We start from the raw sequence: 14,710 nt of genomic DNA, 5'->3' as shown, positions 1-14,710 counted from the left end.
GAGCTAGGCGGTGATTGGTTAGATTGGGGGCGTGGCCTGTGTTAGGGGCGTGGCCAGGGGCGATGATTGACGCGCCCAATGGGGATGCCGCGGCCGTACTGGGCGGGGATTGGTCAGGCCTAGGGGCGTGGTCCGTGTTGGGGGCGTGGCCAGGGGCGGGGATTGACGCGGCCGAGCTGCGCGGTGATTGGTCAGATTGGGGGCGTGGCCAGTTTAGGGGGCGTGGCCAGGGCTGTCACTCACTTGTCGAGGAGTCGGACGCTGAGGCTCCCCCTGCCGGCGGCGCAGGGCCCCGGCAGCAGGCGGCTGCGGCCCGCCCCGTCGGGGCCCATTCGCACCTCCGCCACAACGTCTAGCACAATGTGCAGCTCGATCACCTTCCACGACAGCGGCCTGCAGGGGGGAGGGGGGGACGGATGGAGAGGAGAGGGGGCCCACCGGCCGACAGAGACATGACAGAGACGCGTGCTTGCACGGGGGGGCGTCGCACACGTGTCTTGCACGTGTCTTTGTGTGTTGTTTTTGTGTGTAATGTGTGTGTGTGTGTGTGTGTGCAAAACTGGGCCTGAGGGTGTCTCACGATTTCATGTTCCAGCCTCGAATTGGGTCTGGGGGAGTCTCTCACGTTTTCATTCTAGCCTCTAACTGAGGCTGGGGGAGACTCACGTGTTTATATTCCAGCCTCAAATTGGGCCTGGGGGTGTCTCACGTTTTCATATTCCAGCCTCAAATTGGGTCTGGGGGAGTCTCTCACGTTTTCATCCTAGCCTCTGAGGCTGGGGGAGACTCACGTTTTCATATTCCAGCCTCAAATTGGGTCTGGGGGAGTCTCTCACGTTTTCATTCTAGCCTCTAATTGGAGCTGGGGGAGACTCACGTTTTTATGTTCCAGCCTCAGACTGCGGCGGGGGAAGTCTCACGTTTTTATTCCAGCCCCAAATTGGAGCAGGGGGAAACTCACGTTTTTATATTCCAGCCTCAAATTGGGGCTGGGAGAGTCTCTCACGTTTTCATTCTAGCCTCTAACTGAGGCTGGGGGAGACTCACGTTTTTATATTCCAGCCTCAAATTGGGGCGGGGGGAGTCTCACGTTTTTATTCCAGCCCCAAATTGGATCCAGGGGAGACTCACGTTTTTATATTCCAGCCTCAAATTGGGTCTGGGGGAGTCTCTCACGTTTTCATTCTAGCCTCTCATTGAGGCTGTGGGAGACTCACGTTTCTATAGTCCAGCCTCAAATTGGGTGTGGGGGAGTCTCACGTTTTCATTCTAGCCTCTAACTGAGGCTGGGGGAGTCTCACGTTTTTATATTTCAGCCTCAAATTGGAGCGGGGGGGAGACTCACGTTTTTATCCCAGCCTCAAATTGGGTCTGGGGGAGTCTCTCACGTTTTCATTCTAGCCTCTAACTGAGGCTGGGGGAGAATCACGTTTTTATATTCCAGCATCGAATTGGGTCTGGGGGTGTCTCACGTTTTTATATTCCAGCCTCAAATTGGAGCGGGGGGAGACTCACGTTTTTATATTCCAGCCTCAAATTGGGTCTGGGGGAGTCTCTCACGTTTTCAATCTAGCCTCTAACTGAGGCTGGGGGAGACTCACGTTTTTATATTCCAGCCTCAAACTGGGCCTGGGGGTGTCTCACGTTTTTATATTCCAGCCTCAAATTGGAGCTGGAGGAGACTCACGTTTTTATTCCAGCCTCAAATTGGTTTTGGGGGAGTCTCTCATGTTTTCATTCTAGCCTCTCATTGAGGCTGGGGGAGACTCACGTTTTTATATTCCAGCCTCAAATTGGGTCTGGGGGAGTCTCTCACGTTTTCATTCTAGCCTCTAATTGGAGCTGGGGGAGACTCACGTTTTTATATTCCAGCCTCAAATTGGGTCTGGGGGAGTCTCTCACGTTTTCATTCTAGTCTCTAACTGTGGCTGGGGGAGACTCACGTTTTTATATTCCAGCCTCAAATTGGAGCTGAGGGAGACTCACGTTTTTATATTCCAGCCTCAAATTGGGTCTGGGGGAGTCTCTCACGTTTTCATTCTAGTCTCTAACTGTGGCTGGGGGAGACTCACGTTTTTATATTCCAGCCTCAAATTGGAGCTGAGGGAGACTCACGTTTTTATATTCCAGCCTCAAATTGGAGCGGGGGGAGACTCACGTTTTTATTCCAGCCTCAAATTGGGTCTGGGGCAGTCTCTCACCTTTTCATTCTAGCCTCTAACTGAGGCTGGGGGAGACTCACGTGTTTATATTCCAGCCTCAAACTGGGGCTGGGGGAGTCTCACGTTTTTATTCCAGCCTCAAATTGGAGCTGGGGGAGACTTACGTTTATATTCCAGCCTCAAATTAGGGCGGGGAGGATTCTCACGTTTTTGTTCCAGCCTCACACTGAGGCTGGGGGAGTCCCACGTTTTTATTCCAACCTCAAATTGGGGCGGGGAGAGTCTCACGTCTTTCTTCCAGCCTCAAATTGGGGTGGGGGGAGACTCACGTTTTTATTCCAGCCCCAAATTGGAGCGGGGAGGAGTCTCACGCTTTTGTTCCAGCCTCACATTGAGGCTGGGGGAGTCCCACGTTTTTATTCCAGCCTCAAATTGGAGCTGGGGGAGACTCACGTTTTTATATTCCAGCCTCAAATTGGGTCTGGGGGAGACTCACGTTTTTATATTCCAGCCTCAAATTGGGTCTGGGGGAGACTCACGTTTTTATATTCCAGCCTCAAATTGGGTCTGGGGGAGACTCACGTTTTTATTCCAGCTTCAAAGTGGGGCGGGGAGGATTCTCACGTTTCTGTTCCAGCCTCAGATTGAGGCTGGGGAAGTCTCCCATTTTTATTCCAGCCCCAAATTGGGTCTGGGGAAGACTCACGTTTTCATTCCAGCCTCAAATTGGGGCGGGGGGAGTCTCACGGTTTTATTCCAGCCTCAAATTGGGTCTGGCGGAATCTCACGTTTTTGTTCCAGCCCCAAATTGGAGCGGGGGGAGACTCACGGTTTTATATTCCAGCCTCAAATTGGGTCTGGGGGAGTATCACGTTTTCATTCTAGCCTCAAATTGAGGCTGGGGGAGACTCACGGTTTTATATTCCAGCTACCAGATTGGGTCTGAGGGAGTCTCACGTTTTTATTCCAGCCTCAAATTGGGGCTGGGGGAGACTCACGTTTTTATTCCAGCCTCAAATTGGGGCTGGGGGAGTCTCACGTTTTTATTCCAGCCTCAGATTGGGTCTGGGGGAGACTCACGTTTTTATTCCAGCCTCAAATTGGGGCTGGGGGAGACTCACGTTTTTATTCCAGCCTCAAATTGGGGCTGGGGGAGTCTCACGTTTTTATTCCAGCCTCAAATTGGGGCTGGGAGAGTCTCACGTTTTTATATTTCAGCCTCAAATTGGGTCTGGGGGAGTCTTACGTTTTTATTCCAGCCTCAAATTGGAGATCGGGGAGACTCACGTTTTTATATTCTAGCCTCAAATTGGGTCTGGGGGAGACTCACGTTTTTATTCCAGCCTCAAATTGGGGCTGGGGGAGACTCACGTTTTTATTCCAGCCTCAAATTGGGGCTGGGGGAGACTCACGTTTTTATTCCAGCCTCAAATTGGGGCTGGGAGAGTCTCACGTTTTTATTCCAGCCTCAAATTGGGGCTGGGGGAGTCTCACGTTTTTATATTCTAGCCTCAAATTGGGGCTGGGGGAGACTCACGTTTTTATTCCAGCCTCAAACTGGGTCTGGGGGAGACTCACGTTTTTATTCCAGCCTCAAATTGGGGATGGGGGAGTCTCACGTTTTTATTCCAGCCTCAAATTGGGGCTGGGAGAGTCTCACGTTTTTATATTTCAGCCTCAAATTGGGTCTGGGGGAGTCTTACGTTTTTATTCCAGCCTCAAATTGGAGATGGGGGAGACTCACGTTTTTATATTCTAGCCTCAAATTGGGGCTGGGGGAGTCTCACGTTTTTATTCCAGCCTCAGATTGGGTCTGGGGGAGACTCACGTTTTTATTCCAGCCTCAAATTGGGGCTGGGGGAGACTCACGTTTTTATTCCAGCCTCAAATTGGGGCTGGGAGAGTCTCACGTTTTTATTCCAGCCTCAAATTGGGGCTGGGGGAGTCTCACGTTTTTATATTCCAGCCTCAAATTGGGGCTGGGGGAGACTCACGTTTTTATTCCAGCCTCAAACTGGGTCTGGGGGAGACTCACGTTTTTATTCCAGCCTCAGATTGGGGCTGGGGGAGTCTCACGTTTTTATTCCAGCCTCAAACTGGGGCCGGGGGGAGTCTCACGTTTTTATTCCAGCCTCAAATTGGAGATGGGAGAGTCTCACGTTTTTATATTCCAGCCTCAAATTGGGTCTGGGGAGACTCACGTTTTTATTCCAGCCTCAAATTGGGGCTGGGGGAGACTCACGTTTTTATTCCAGCCTCAAATTGGGGCTGGGGGAGTCTCACGTTTTTATTCCAGCCTCAAATTGGGGCTGGGAGAGTCTCACGTTTTTATATTTCAGCCTCAAATTGGGTCTGGGGGAGTCTTACGTTTTTATTCCAGCCTCAAATTGGAGATGGGGGAGACTCACGTTTTTATATTCTAGCCTCAAATTGGGGCTGGGGGAGACTCACGTTTTTATTCCAGCCTCAAATTGGGTCTGGGGGAGACACGTTTTTATTCCAGCCTCAAATTGGGGCTGGGGGAGACTCACGTTTTTATAATCTAGCCTCAAATTGGGGCTGGGGGAGACTCACACTTTAATTCCAGCCTCAAATTGGGGCTGGGGGAGACTCACGTTTTTATAATCTAGCCTCAAATTGGGGCTGGGGGAGACTCACGCTTTAATTCCAGCCTCAAATTGGGCATGGGGGAGTCTCACGTTTTTATTCCAGCCTCAAATTGGAGCTGGGGGAGTCCAACGTTTCTATTCCAGCCTCAAATTGGGGCGGGGGGAGACTCACGTTTTTATTCCAGCCTCAAATTAGGTCAGGGGGAGTCTCACGTTTTTATTCTAGCCTCAAATTGGGGCTGGGGGAGACTCACGTCTTTCTTCCAGCCACCAAATTGGGTCTGGGGGAGACTCACGGTTTTTTCCAACCACTAAATTGGGTCTGGGGGAGACTCACGTTTTTATTCCGGCCACCAATTCGAGGGGAATCTTCATGGTGAGGCCTTGACCATCCTCGGACTTCTCCAGCTGAAGAGGGAGGATGTCCGCGTTGGTGACCTTCATCCTGGCCAGATAGAAAGGTCAAGGGTCATCCAGGGGGTGGGAGGGTAGATGATGATAATAATAATAATAATAATAATGGTACTTGTTAAGCACTTACTATGTGCAAAGCACTGTTCTAAGCGCTGGGGGAATACAAGGTGATCAGGTTGTCCCACGGGGGGCTCCCAGCCTTCATCCCCATTTTCCAGATGAGGTCACTGAGGCCCAGAGAAGTGAAGCGACTTGCCCAAAGTCACCCAGCTGACAATTGGCGGAGCCAGGATTTGAACCCATGACCTCTGACTCCAAAGCCCGGGCTCTTTCCACTGAGCCACGCTGCTTCTCTAAATCCTTGATCATAGAGTCTGGAGACCCTCAGCCCTTTGAGGGCAGGGAGACCACCCTAAGCGCTTAGCCCAGTGCTTCGCACACAGTGAGCGCTCACTCAATCCCGTTGAAGTTCGAGGGTGGTGATTATGTTCTCCCTCTAGACTGGAGCTCGTTGAGGGCAGGGAATGTGTTGTGTTGGACTCTCCAGGGAAGCAGCGTGGCTCAGTGGAAAGAGCCCGGGCTTGGGAGTCAGAGGTCGTGGGTTCAAATCCCGGCTCCGCCGCTTGTCAGCTGTGTGACTTTGGCCATGTCACTTAACTTCTCTGGGCCTCAGTTCCCTCATCTGTAAAATGGGGATTAAGACTGTGAGCCTCACATGGGACAACTTAATCACCTTGCCCCGTGCTTAGAACAGTGCTTTGCACATAGTAAGTGCTTAACAAATAAATAAATGCCATCATTATTATTAACAAATACCAAAATTGTATGCTCTGCACTCAGGAAGCACTCGGTAAATGCTATTGCTTGCTTGATTAGACTATAAGCTCCTTGTAGGGCAGAGAATGTGTCTGCCAATTCTGTTGTGTTAGACTCTCCCGAGTGCTTAGTACAGTGCTCTGCACGCAGAAAGCTCTCAATAAATAATAATAATAATAATGTTGGTATTTGTTAAGAGCTTACTATGTGCCAAGCACTGTTCTAAGCGCTGGGGGAGATACAAGGTAATCAGGTTGTGACTGTGAGCCCGCTGTTGGGTAGGGACCGTCTCTATATGGTGCCAACTTGTACTTCCCAAGCGCTTAGTACAGTGCTCTGCACACAGTAAGCGCTCAATAAATACGTTTGAATGAAAGGTTGTCCCCCGTGGGGCTCACAGTCTTCATCCCCATTTGACAGATGAAGGAACTGAGGCCCAGAGAAGTTAAGTGACTTGCCCAAAGTCAAATACTATTGATTGATAGATTATCAGCTCCCTAAGGGCAGGGAATGCATCTGCCAACTCTCACAAGCGCTTAGTACAGTGCTCTGCAGGCAGAAAGTGCTCAAGAAATACTATTGATTGATAATAATAATAATGATGGTATTTTTTAAGCGCTTACTATGTGCAAAGCACTGTTCTAAGCACTGGGGAGATTACAAGGTGATCAGGTTGTCTATCAGCTCCCTAAGGGCAGGGAATGCATCCACCAACTCTCACAAGTGCTTAGTACAGTGCTCTGCACACAGAAAGTGCTCAAGAAATACTATTGATTGATTGATAGACTAACAGCTCTCTAAGGGCAGGGAATGCATCTGCCAACTCTCACAAGCGCTTAGTACAGTGCTCTGCATGCAGAAAGTGCTCAAGAAATACTATTGATTGATTGATTGATAGACTATCAGCTCCCTAAGGGTAGGGAATGCATCTGCCAACTCTCACAAGCGCTTAGTACAGTGCTCTGCACACAGAAAGTGCTCAAGAAATACTATTGATTGAATGATTGACAGACTATCAGCTCCCTAAGGGCAGGGAATGCGTCTGCCAACTCTCACAAGCGTTTAGTGCAGTGCTCTGCACATAGTGAGCACTCAGTAGGTACCAAGGACTTTGAGAATAATAATTTTGGTATCTGTTAAGCGCTTGCTATGTGCAAAGCACTGTTCTAAGCACTGGGGAGGATACAAGGTGATCAGGTTGTCCCATGTGGGGCTCACAATCTTAATCCCCATTTTACAGATGAGGTAACTGAGGCACAGAGAAGTGAAGTGGCTTGCCCGAAGTCACACAGCTGACAAGTGGCGGAGCAGGGATTTGAACCCATGACCTCTGACTCCTAAACCCGTGAGGATAATCTCCTCTAGACTGCCAAATATCATGAAAACAAAACAAAACCCCCAAACCGGATTAGTTTGCATCTCCTCCAGCCCTTACTTAGATCAGTGTGTGGCACATAGTAAGCGCTTAACAAATACCATAAAGAAAACACAACAAAACAAACTAATTACTGTGTTTCTCCCCCTGCACTTAGTACGGAGCCTGGCATGTAGTAAGCGCTTAACAAATACCATTAAGAAAATAGGACAAAACAAATTACTGCGTTTCTCCCCCTGCACTTAGTACAGAGCCTGGCATGTAGTAAGCGCTTAACAAATGCCATTAAGAAAACATGACAAAACAAACTATTTATTTTCCTTGTATGTATTTACTATTCTATTTATTTTGTTAATGATGTGCATCTAGCTTTATTTCTATTTATTCTGATGACTTGACACCCGTCCACATGTTTTGTTTTGTTGTCTGTCTCCTCATTCTCGACCGTGAGCCCGTTGTTGGGTAGGGACCATCGCTATATGTTGCCAACTTGGACTTCCCAAGCGCTTAGTATAGTGCTCTGCGCATAGTAAGCGCTCAATAAATATGATTGAATGAATGAATGAATGAATGAATGACCTTGTTTCTCCCCCTGCACTTAGTACAGTGCCTGACACATAATAAGCCCTTAACTAGAACCATTTTTTTTAAAGCCCGAAAACCTAATTAGCTTGTATCTACCCCAGGGTTTAGGACAGTACTTGGCACATAGTATTCATTCATTCAAATCATATTTATTGAGCACTTATTATGTGCAGAGCACTGTACTAAGCACTTGGAAAGTACAATTCGGCTACCCAGACAATCCCTACCCAACAACGGAAGCCCTTAATACCAATTAAAAAAGAAAACAAAAGAAAACAAGAAAAACTAATTAGCTCGTATTATTCATTCAATTGTATTTATTGAGCACTTACTGTGTGCAGAGCACTGTACTAAGCACTTAGCACTGTATTACCCCAGTCACTTAGTACAGTGCCCGGTAGATAGTAAGTGCTTAACAAATACCACTAAAAAAAAAGAAACAAAACAAAACCAAAACAAAACTTAATTGTCTTCTATCTCTCCCAGTGCTTAGAACAGAGCCTAGCACATAGTGAGTGCTTAACAAATACCATTAAAAAAACAAAACTTAATTATATGGTATCTACCCCAGTGCTTAGAACAGAGCCTAGCACATAGTGTTTAACAAATACCTTTAAAAAAACAAAACTTAATTATCTTGTATCTCTCCCAGCGCTTAGAACAGAGCCTAGCACATAGTGAGTGTTTAACAAATACCATTAAAAAAACAAAACTTAATTATATGGTATCTACCCCATTGCTTAGAACAGAGCCTAGCACATAGTGTTTAACAAATTCCATTAAAAAAACAAAACAATTATCTTGTATCTCTCCCAGCGCTTAGAACAGAGCCTAGCACATAGTGAGTGCTTAACAAATACCATTAAAAAAACAAAACAATTATATGGTATCTACCCCAGTGCTTAGAACAGAGCCTAGCACATAGTGTTTAACAAATACCATTAAAAAAACAAAACTTAATTATCTTGTATCTCTCCCAGGGCTTAGAACAGAGTCTAGCACATAGTAAATGCTTAACAAATACCATTAAAAAAACAAAACTTAATTATCTTGTATCTATCCTAGCGCTTAGAACAGAGCCTAGCACATAGTAAGTGCTTAACAAATTCCATTAAAAAACCAAAACTTAATTATCTTGTATCTATCCCACTGCTTAGAACAGAGCCTAGCACGTAGTAAGCACTTAACAAATATCATTAAAAAACAAAACTTAATTATCTTGTATCTAACCCAGTGCTTAGAACAGAGCCTAGCACATAGTGAGTGCTTAACAAATATCATTGAAAAACCAAAACTTAATTATATTGTACCTACCCCAGTGCTTAGAACTGAGCCTAGCACATAGTAAGCACTCAACAAATACCATTAAAAAAAATGTAATTATATTATATCTACCCCAGTGCTTAGAACAGAGCCTAGCACATAATGAGTGCTTAACAAATACCATTAAAAAAAAAACTTAATTATCTTATGTTTCTCCCAGCGCTTAGAACAGAGCCTAGCACATAGTAAGCACTTGACAAATACCATTAAAAAAACAAAACAATTATCTTGTATCTAACCCAGTGCTTAGAACAGAGCCTAGCACATAGTAAGTGCTTAACAAATACCATTAAAAAAACAAAACTTAATTATCTTGTATCTCTCCCAGCGCTTAGAACAGAGCCTAGCACAAAATGAGTGCTTAACAAATGCCATTAAAAAAACAAAACTTAATTATATGGTATCTACCCCAGCACTTAGAACAGAGCCTAGCACATAGTGAGTGCTTAACAAATACCATTAAAAAACCAAAACTTAATTATATTGTACCTACCCCAGCGCTTAGAACAGAGCCTAGCACATAGTAAGCACTCAACAAATACCATTAAAAAAAGTAATTGTATTATATCTACCCCAGTGCTTAGAACAGAGCCTAGCGCTTAGTGAGCGCTTAACAAATACCATTAAAAAAAAAAACTTAATTATCTTGTATTTATCCCAGCGCTTAGAACAGAACCTAGCACATAGTAAGCACTCAACAAATACCATTAAAAAACCAAAACTTAATTATATTGTATCTACCCCAGCGCTTAGAACAGAGCCTAGCACATAGTAAGCACTTAACAAATACCATTAAAAAAACAAAACTTAATTATATGGTATCTACCCCAGTGCTTAGAACAGAGCCTAGCACATAGTGTTTAACAAATACCATTAGAAAAACAAAACTTAATTATCTTGTATCTATCCCAGTGCTTAGAACAGAGCCTAGCACATAGTAAGCACTCAACAAATACCATTTAAGAAACAAAACGTAATTATATTGTATCTACCCCAGTGCTTAGAACAGAGCCTAGCACATAGTGAGTGCTTAACAAATACCATTAAAAAACAAAACTTAATTATCTTGTATCTATCCCGGTGCTTAGAACAGAGCCTAGCACATAGTAAGTGCTTAACAAATACCATTTTAAAAAACCACTTAATTATCTTGTATCTATCCCAGTGTTTAGAACAGAGCCTAGCACATAGTAAGTGCTTAACAAATACCATTAAAAAAACAAAACTTAATTATCTTGTATCTACCCCAGTGCTTAGAACAGAGCTTAGCACATAGTAAGTGCTTAACAAATACCATTAAAAAAACAAAACTTAATTATCTTGTATCTATCCCAGCACTTAGAACAGAGCCTAGCACATAGTAAGCACTTAACAAAAACCATTAAAAAAAACAAAACTTAATTATATTGTATCTACCCCAGCGCTTAGAACAGAGCCTAGCACATAGTGAGTGCTTAACAAATACTATTAAAAAACCCCAAAACTTAATTATCTTGAATCTATCCCAGTGCTTAGAACAGAGCTTAGCACATAGTAAGTGCTTAACAAATACCATTAAAAAAACAAAACTTAATTATCTTGTATCTACCCCAGTGCTTAGAACAGAGCCTAGCACACAGTGAGTGCTTAACAAATACCATTAAAAAAACCCTAACCTGACCAAAGCAAAAAAGCTTATTTATCTTGTATAGTAATAATAATAATGCTGGCATTTGTTAAGCACTTACTATGTGCCAAGCACTGTTCTAAGCGCTGGGGGAGATACAAGGCGATCAGGTTGTCCCACGTGGGGCTCACAGTCTTAATCAGCGTGGCTCAGTGGAAAGAGCCCGGGCTTGGGAGTCAGAGGTTGTGGGTTCAAATCCCAGCTCTGCCACTTGCCAGCTGGGTGACTTTGGGCAAGCCACTTAACTTCTCTGGGCCCCAGTTTCCTCATCTGTAAAATGGGGATGAAGACTGTGAACCCCCCATGGGACAAACTGATCACCTTGTACCCTCCCCAGCGCTTAGAACAGTGCTTTGCACATAGTAAGCACTTAATAAATGCCATTATTATTATGATTATTATCCTGACTCCACCGCTTGTCAGCTGTGTGACTTTGGGCAAGTCACTTCACTTCTCTGGGTCTCAGTTACCTCATCTGGAAAATGGGGATGAAGGCTGTGAGCCCCATGTGGGATGATCTAATCACCTTGTATCCTCCCCAGCGCTTAGAACAGTGATTGGCACATACTAAACACTTAACAAATGCCATTATCATTATTATTATTAATAATCCCCATTATACAGATGAGGGACTGCGGCACAGAGAAATTGTGTCTACCCCAGTGCTTAGTCCAGTGCTCTGCACACAGTAAGCACTCGATAAATACGATTGATTGATTAGAACAGCGGCCTAGCACGTAGTAAGCGCTGAACTCTGCACACAGTAAGCGCTCAATAAATACGATTGAATGAATCATCATCATCATCATCCATCGTATTTATTGAGCACTTAATGTGTGCAGAGCACTGTACTAAGCGCTTGGGAAGTACAAATTGGCAACATATAGAGACAGTCCCTACCCAACAGTGGGCTCACAGTCTAAAAGGGGGAGACAGAGAGCCAAACCAAACATACTAACAAAATAAAATCAATAGAATGAACAAATACCATTAAAAAAGGGGAAAAACAGTTATCGATCCCCCGTGATTGATCGGCGATCGATCACTTACCAAACGATCTGCTTTAAGATGCTGCTCACCAGGCTGCCAAAGAAGCCTTGGGATTCGGCGTTCTCCATGGCGCTGAGGAGAGGAAGGTCTTCGAGGGTCTTCACAGCGTTGCGGTCTTTGAGGACCTGAGAGAAAGCTGAACCCGTTCGGAAAAATTATCCCGAGGTGGGAGCCCGAAAATGACACCCTTCCTAAAACGTCCATCGAGTTTGGGTGTCCGCTTCCCATGTTGAGCCGTAAAATGGCACGAGATTCCCTCTTTCCCGAATCGCTTTAGCCGTAAAATGGCACAAGGTTCCCTCTTTCCCAAATTGCTTTAGTCTCCCATCCTGTATCCATGTATTTCTCAGTCAGCCAGTCAGTCATTCATCTGTGTTGAGCACTTAGTGTGTGCAAGAGTACTCTATTGAGCACTTGGGAGAGTCCAATAGATACAACAGACATATTCCCAACCTGCAACGGGCTGATAGTTTAGAAGGGGAGACGGGCACTTGTGGAAATCAGTGTACGACGGATAGGAAAATAAGTGGCGTGGGGCTGGGAGAGGGGATAAATAATAATAATGATGGCACTTATTAAGCGCTTACTATGTGCAAAGCACTGTTCTAAGCGCTGGGGAGGTGACAAGGTGATCAGGTTGTCCCAAAGTGGGCTCACAGACTTAATCCCCATTTTCCAGATGAGGCCCAGAGAAGTGAAGTGACTTGCCCGAAGGCACACAGCTGACAAGTGACAGAGCCGGGATTTGAACCCATAATAATAATAATAATTTTCGTAATTGTTAAGTGCTTACTATGTGCAAAGCACTGTTCTAAGCGCTGGGGAGGTGACAAGGTGATCAGGTTGTCCCAAAGTGGGCTCACAGACTTAATCCCCATTTTCCAGATGAGGCCCAGAGAAGTGAGGTGACTTGCCCAAAGGCACACAGCTGACAAGTGACAGAGCCGGGATTTGAACCCATATCCCTGTACTGTACTTAGCACTGTACTAAGCACTTGGGAAGTACAAGTTGGCAACACATACCAGCTGTGGTTGGCCGGGGGGTTCAGGGTGCCATGGGAGAAGAGGCTGGGGTGGGGGGGGGGGGCGTGTTTATTATCCCCCCCCTTCTAGACTGTGAGCCCACTGTTGGGTAGGGACTGTCTCTATATGTTGCCAACTTGTACTTCCCAAGCGCTTAGTCCAGTGCTCTGCACACAGTAAGTGCTCAATAAATACGATTGATTGATTGATTATCATCATTATTATCATCATTATTTTGATGATTACTATGTCCTCTGTCTTCCCCTTCTAGACTGTGAGCCCACTGTTGGGTAGGGACTGTCTCTATATGTTGCCAACTTGGACTTCCCAAGCGCTTAGTCCAGTGCTCTGCACACAGTAAGCGCTCAATAAATACGATTGATTGATTGATTGATTATCATCATTACTATCATCATTATTTTGATGATTTCTATGTCCTCCGTCTCCCCCTTCTAGACTGTGAGCCCACTGTTGGGTAGGGACTGTCTCTATATGTTGCCAACTTGGACTTCCCAAGCGCTTAGTCCAGTGCTCTGCACACAGTAAGCGCTCAATAAATACGATTGAATGAATGAATCAACTCACCTTCTTTCAGGACATCGGGCCCGAGGTTCAGAATGGCCTGGGTGTTGGGTGGCACGGCCTTGGCAACCAGGACATCAGGGATCGTTTGTGCCGCGGTTCCGGAGAGCAGACCCCAGAGGAAGGTGAGACCGCAGATTGGAAAAATCATCCTGCTCCCCAAACCTGGAGAGAGCATGAGGAACATTAATAATAATAATAATAATAATAATAATAATAATAATAATAATAATAATGGCTTACTATGTGCCAAGCACCGTCCTAAGCACTGGGGGGGGAGTTTACAAGGTGATCAGGTTGTCCCTCCTGGAGACAGCATGAGGAACACTTATAATAATAATAATAATAATAATAATAATAATAATAATGGCATTTGTTAAGTGCTTAGAACAGTGCTCCAGCATTTAGAACAATGCTTTGCACATAGTAAGCGCTTAATAAATGCCATCATTATTATTCTTATTAAGTGCTTACTATGTGCCAAGCACCGTTCTAAGCGCTGGGGGGGGAGTTTACAAGGTGATCAGGTTGTCCCACCTGGAGAGAGCATGAGGAACATTTAATAATAATAATAATAATAATAATAATAATAATAATTGTATTTGTTAAGTGCTTAGAATAGTGCTCCAGCGCTTAGAACAGTGCTTTGCACATAATAAGCGCTTAATAAATGCCATCATTATTATTATTATTAAGTGCTTACTGTGTGCCAAGCACTGTTCTAAGCGCTGGAGGGGAGTTTACAAGGTGATCAGGTTGTCCCACCTGGAGAGAGCATGAGGAACATTTAATAATAACAATAACAATAATAATAATAATGATGATGATGATGATGATGATGATGATGGTATTTGTTAAGCGCTTACTATGTGTGAAGCACCATTCTAAGCGCTGGGGGGATACAAGGTGATCAGGTTGCCCCACCTGGAGAGAGCATGAGGAACATTTAATAATAATAGTAATAATAATGATGGTATTTGTTAAGTGCTTAGAACAGTGCTCCAGCGCTTAGAACAGTGCCTTGCACATAGTAAGCACTTAATAAATGCCCTTATTATTATTATTATTAAGCACTTACTATGTGCCAAGCACCGATCTAAGCACT

At 44.9% G+C, this 14,710-nt stretch overlaps 1 protein-coding gene across 1 annotated transcript in view; it reads right to left on the bottom strand.

Moving 5' to 3' along the window:
* The window catches only part of LOC119931330 (BPI fold-containing family B member 1-like), a 44,375-nt gene extending 30,619 nt beyond the window's left edge, over positions 1–13,756 (bottom strand). Inside the window, exons 1-4 of the mRNA XM_038749926.1 lie at positions 13,609–13,756; positions 12,001–12,136; positions 5,109–5,216; positions 244–393 (exon numbers count right to left, since the gene is read on the bottom strand). Coding sequence (XP_038605854.1) covers positions 244–393; positions 5,109–5,216; positions 12,001–12,136; positions 13,609–13,756 — 542 coding nt within the window. The remainder of the gene's footprint in view (positions 1–243; positions 394–5,108; positions 5,217–12,000; positions 12,137–13,608) is intronic.
* Between the last annotated feature and the right edge of the window lie 954 nt (positions 13,757–14,710).

Source organism: Tachyglossus aculeatus, chromosome 8 (genome assembly GCF_015852505.1).
Source record: "Tachyglossus aculeatus isolate mTacAcu1 chromosome 8, mTacAcu1.pri, whole genome shotgun sequence".
Classification (NCBI taxonomy): Eukaryota; Metazoa; Chordata; class Mammalia; order Monotremata; family Tachyglossidae; genus Tachyglossus; species Tachyglossus aculeatus.
This window is presented reverse-complemented; position numbering and strand designations above follow the sequence as displayed.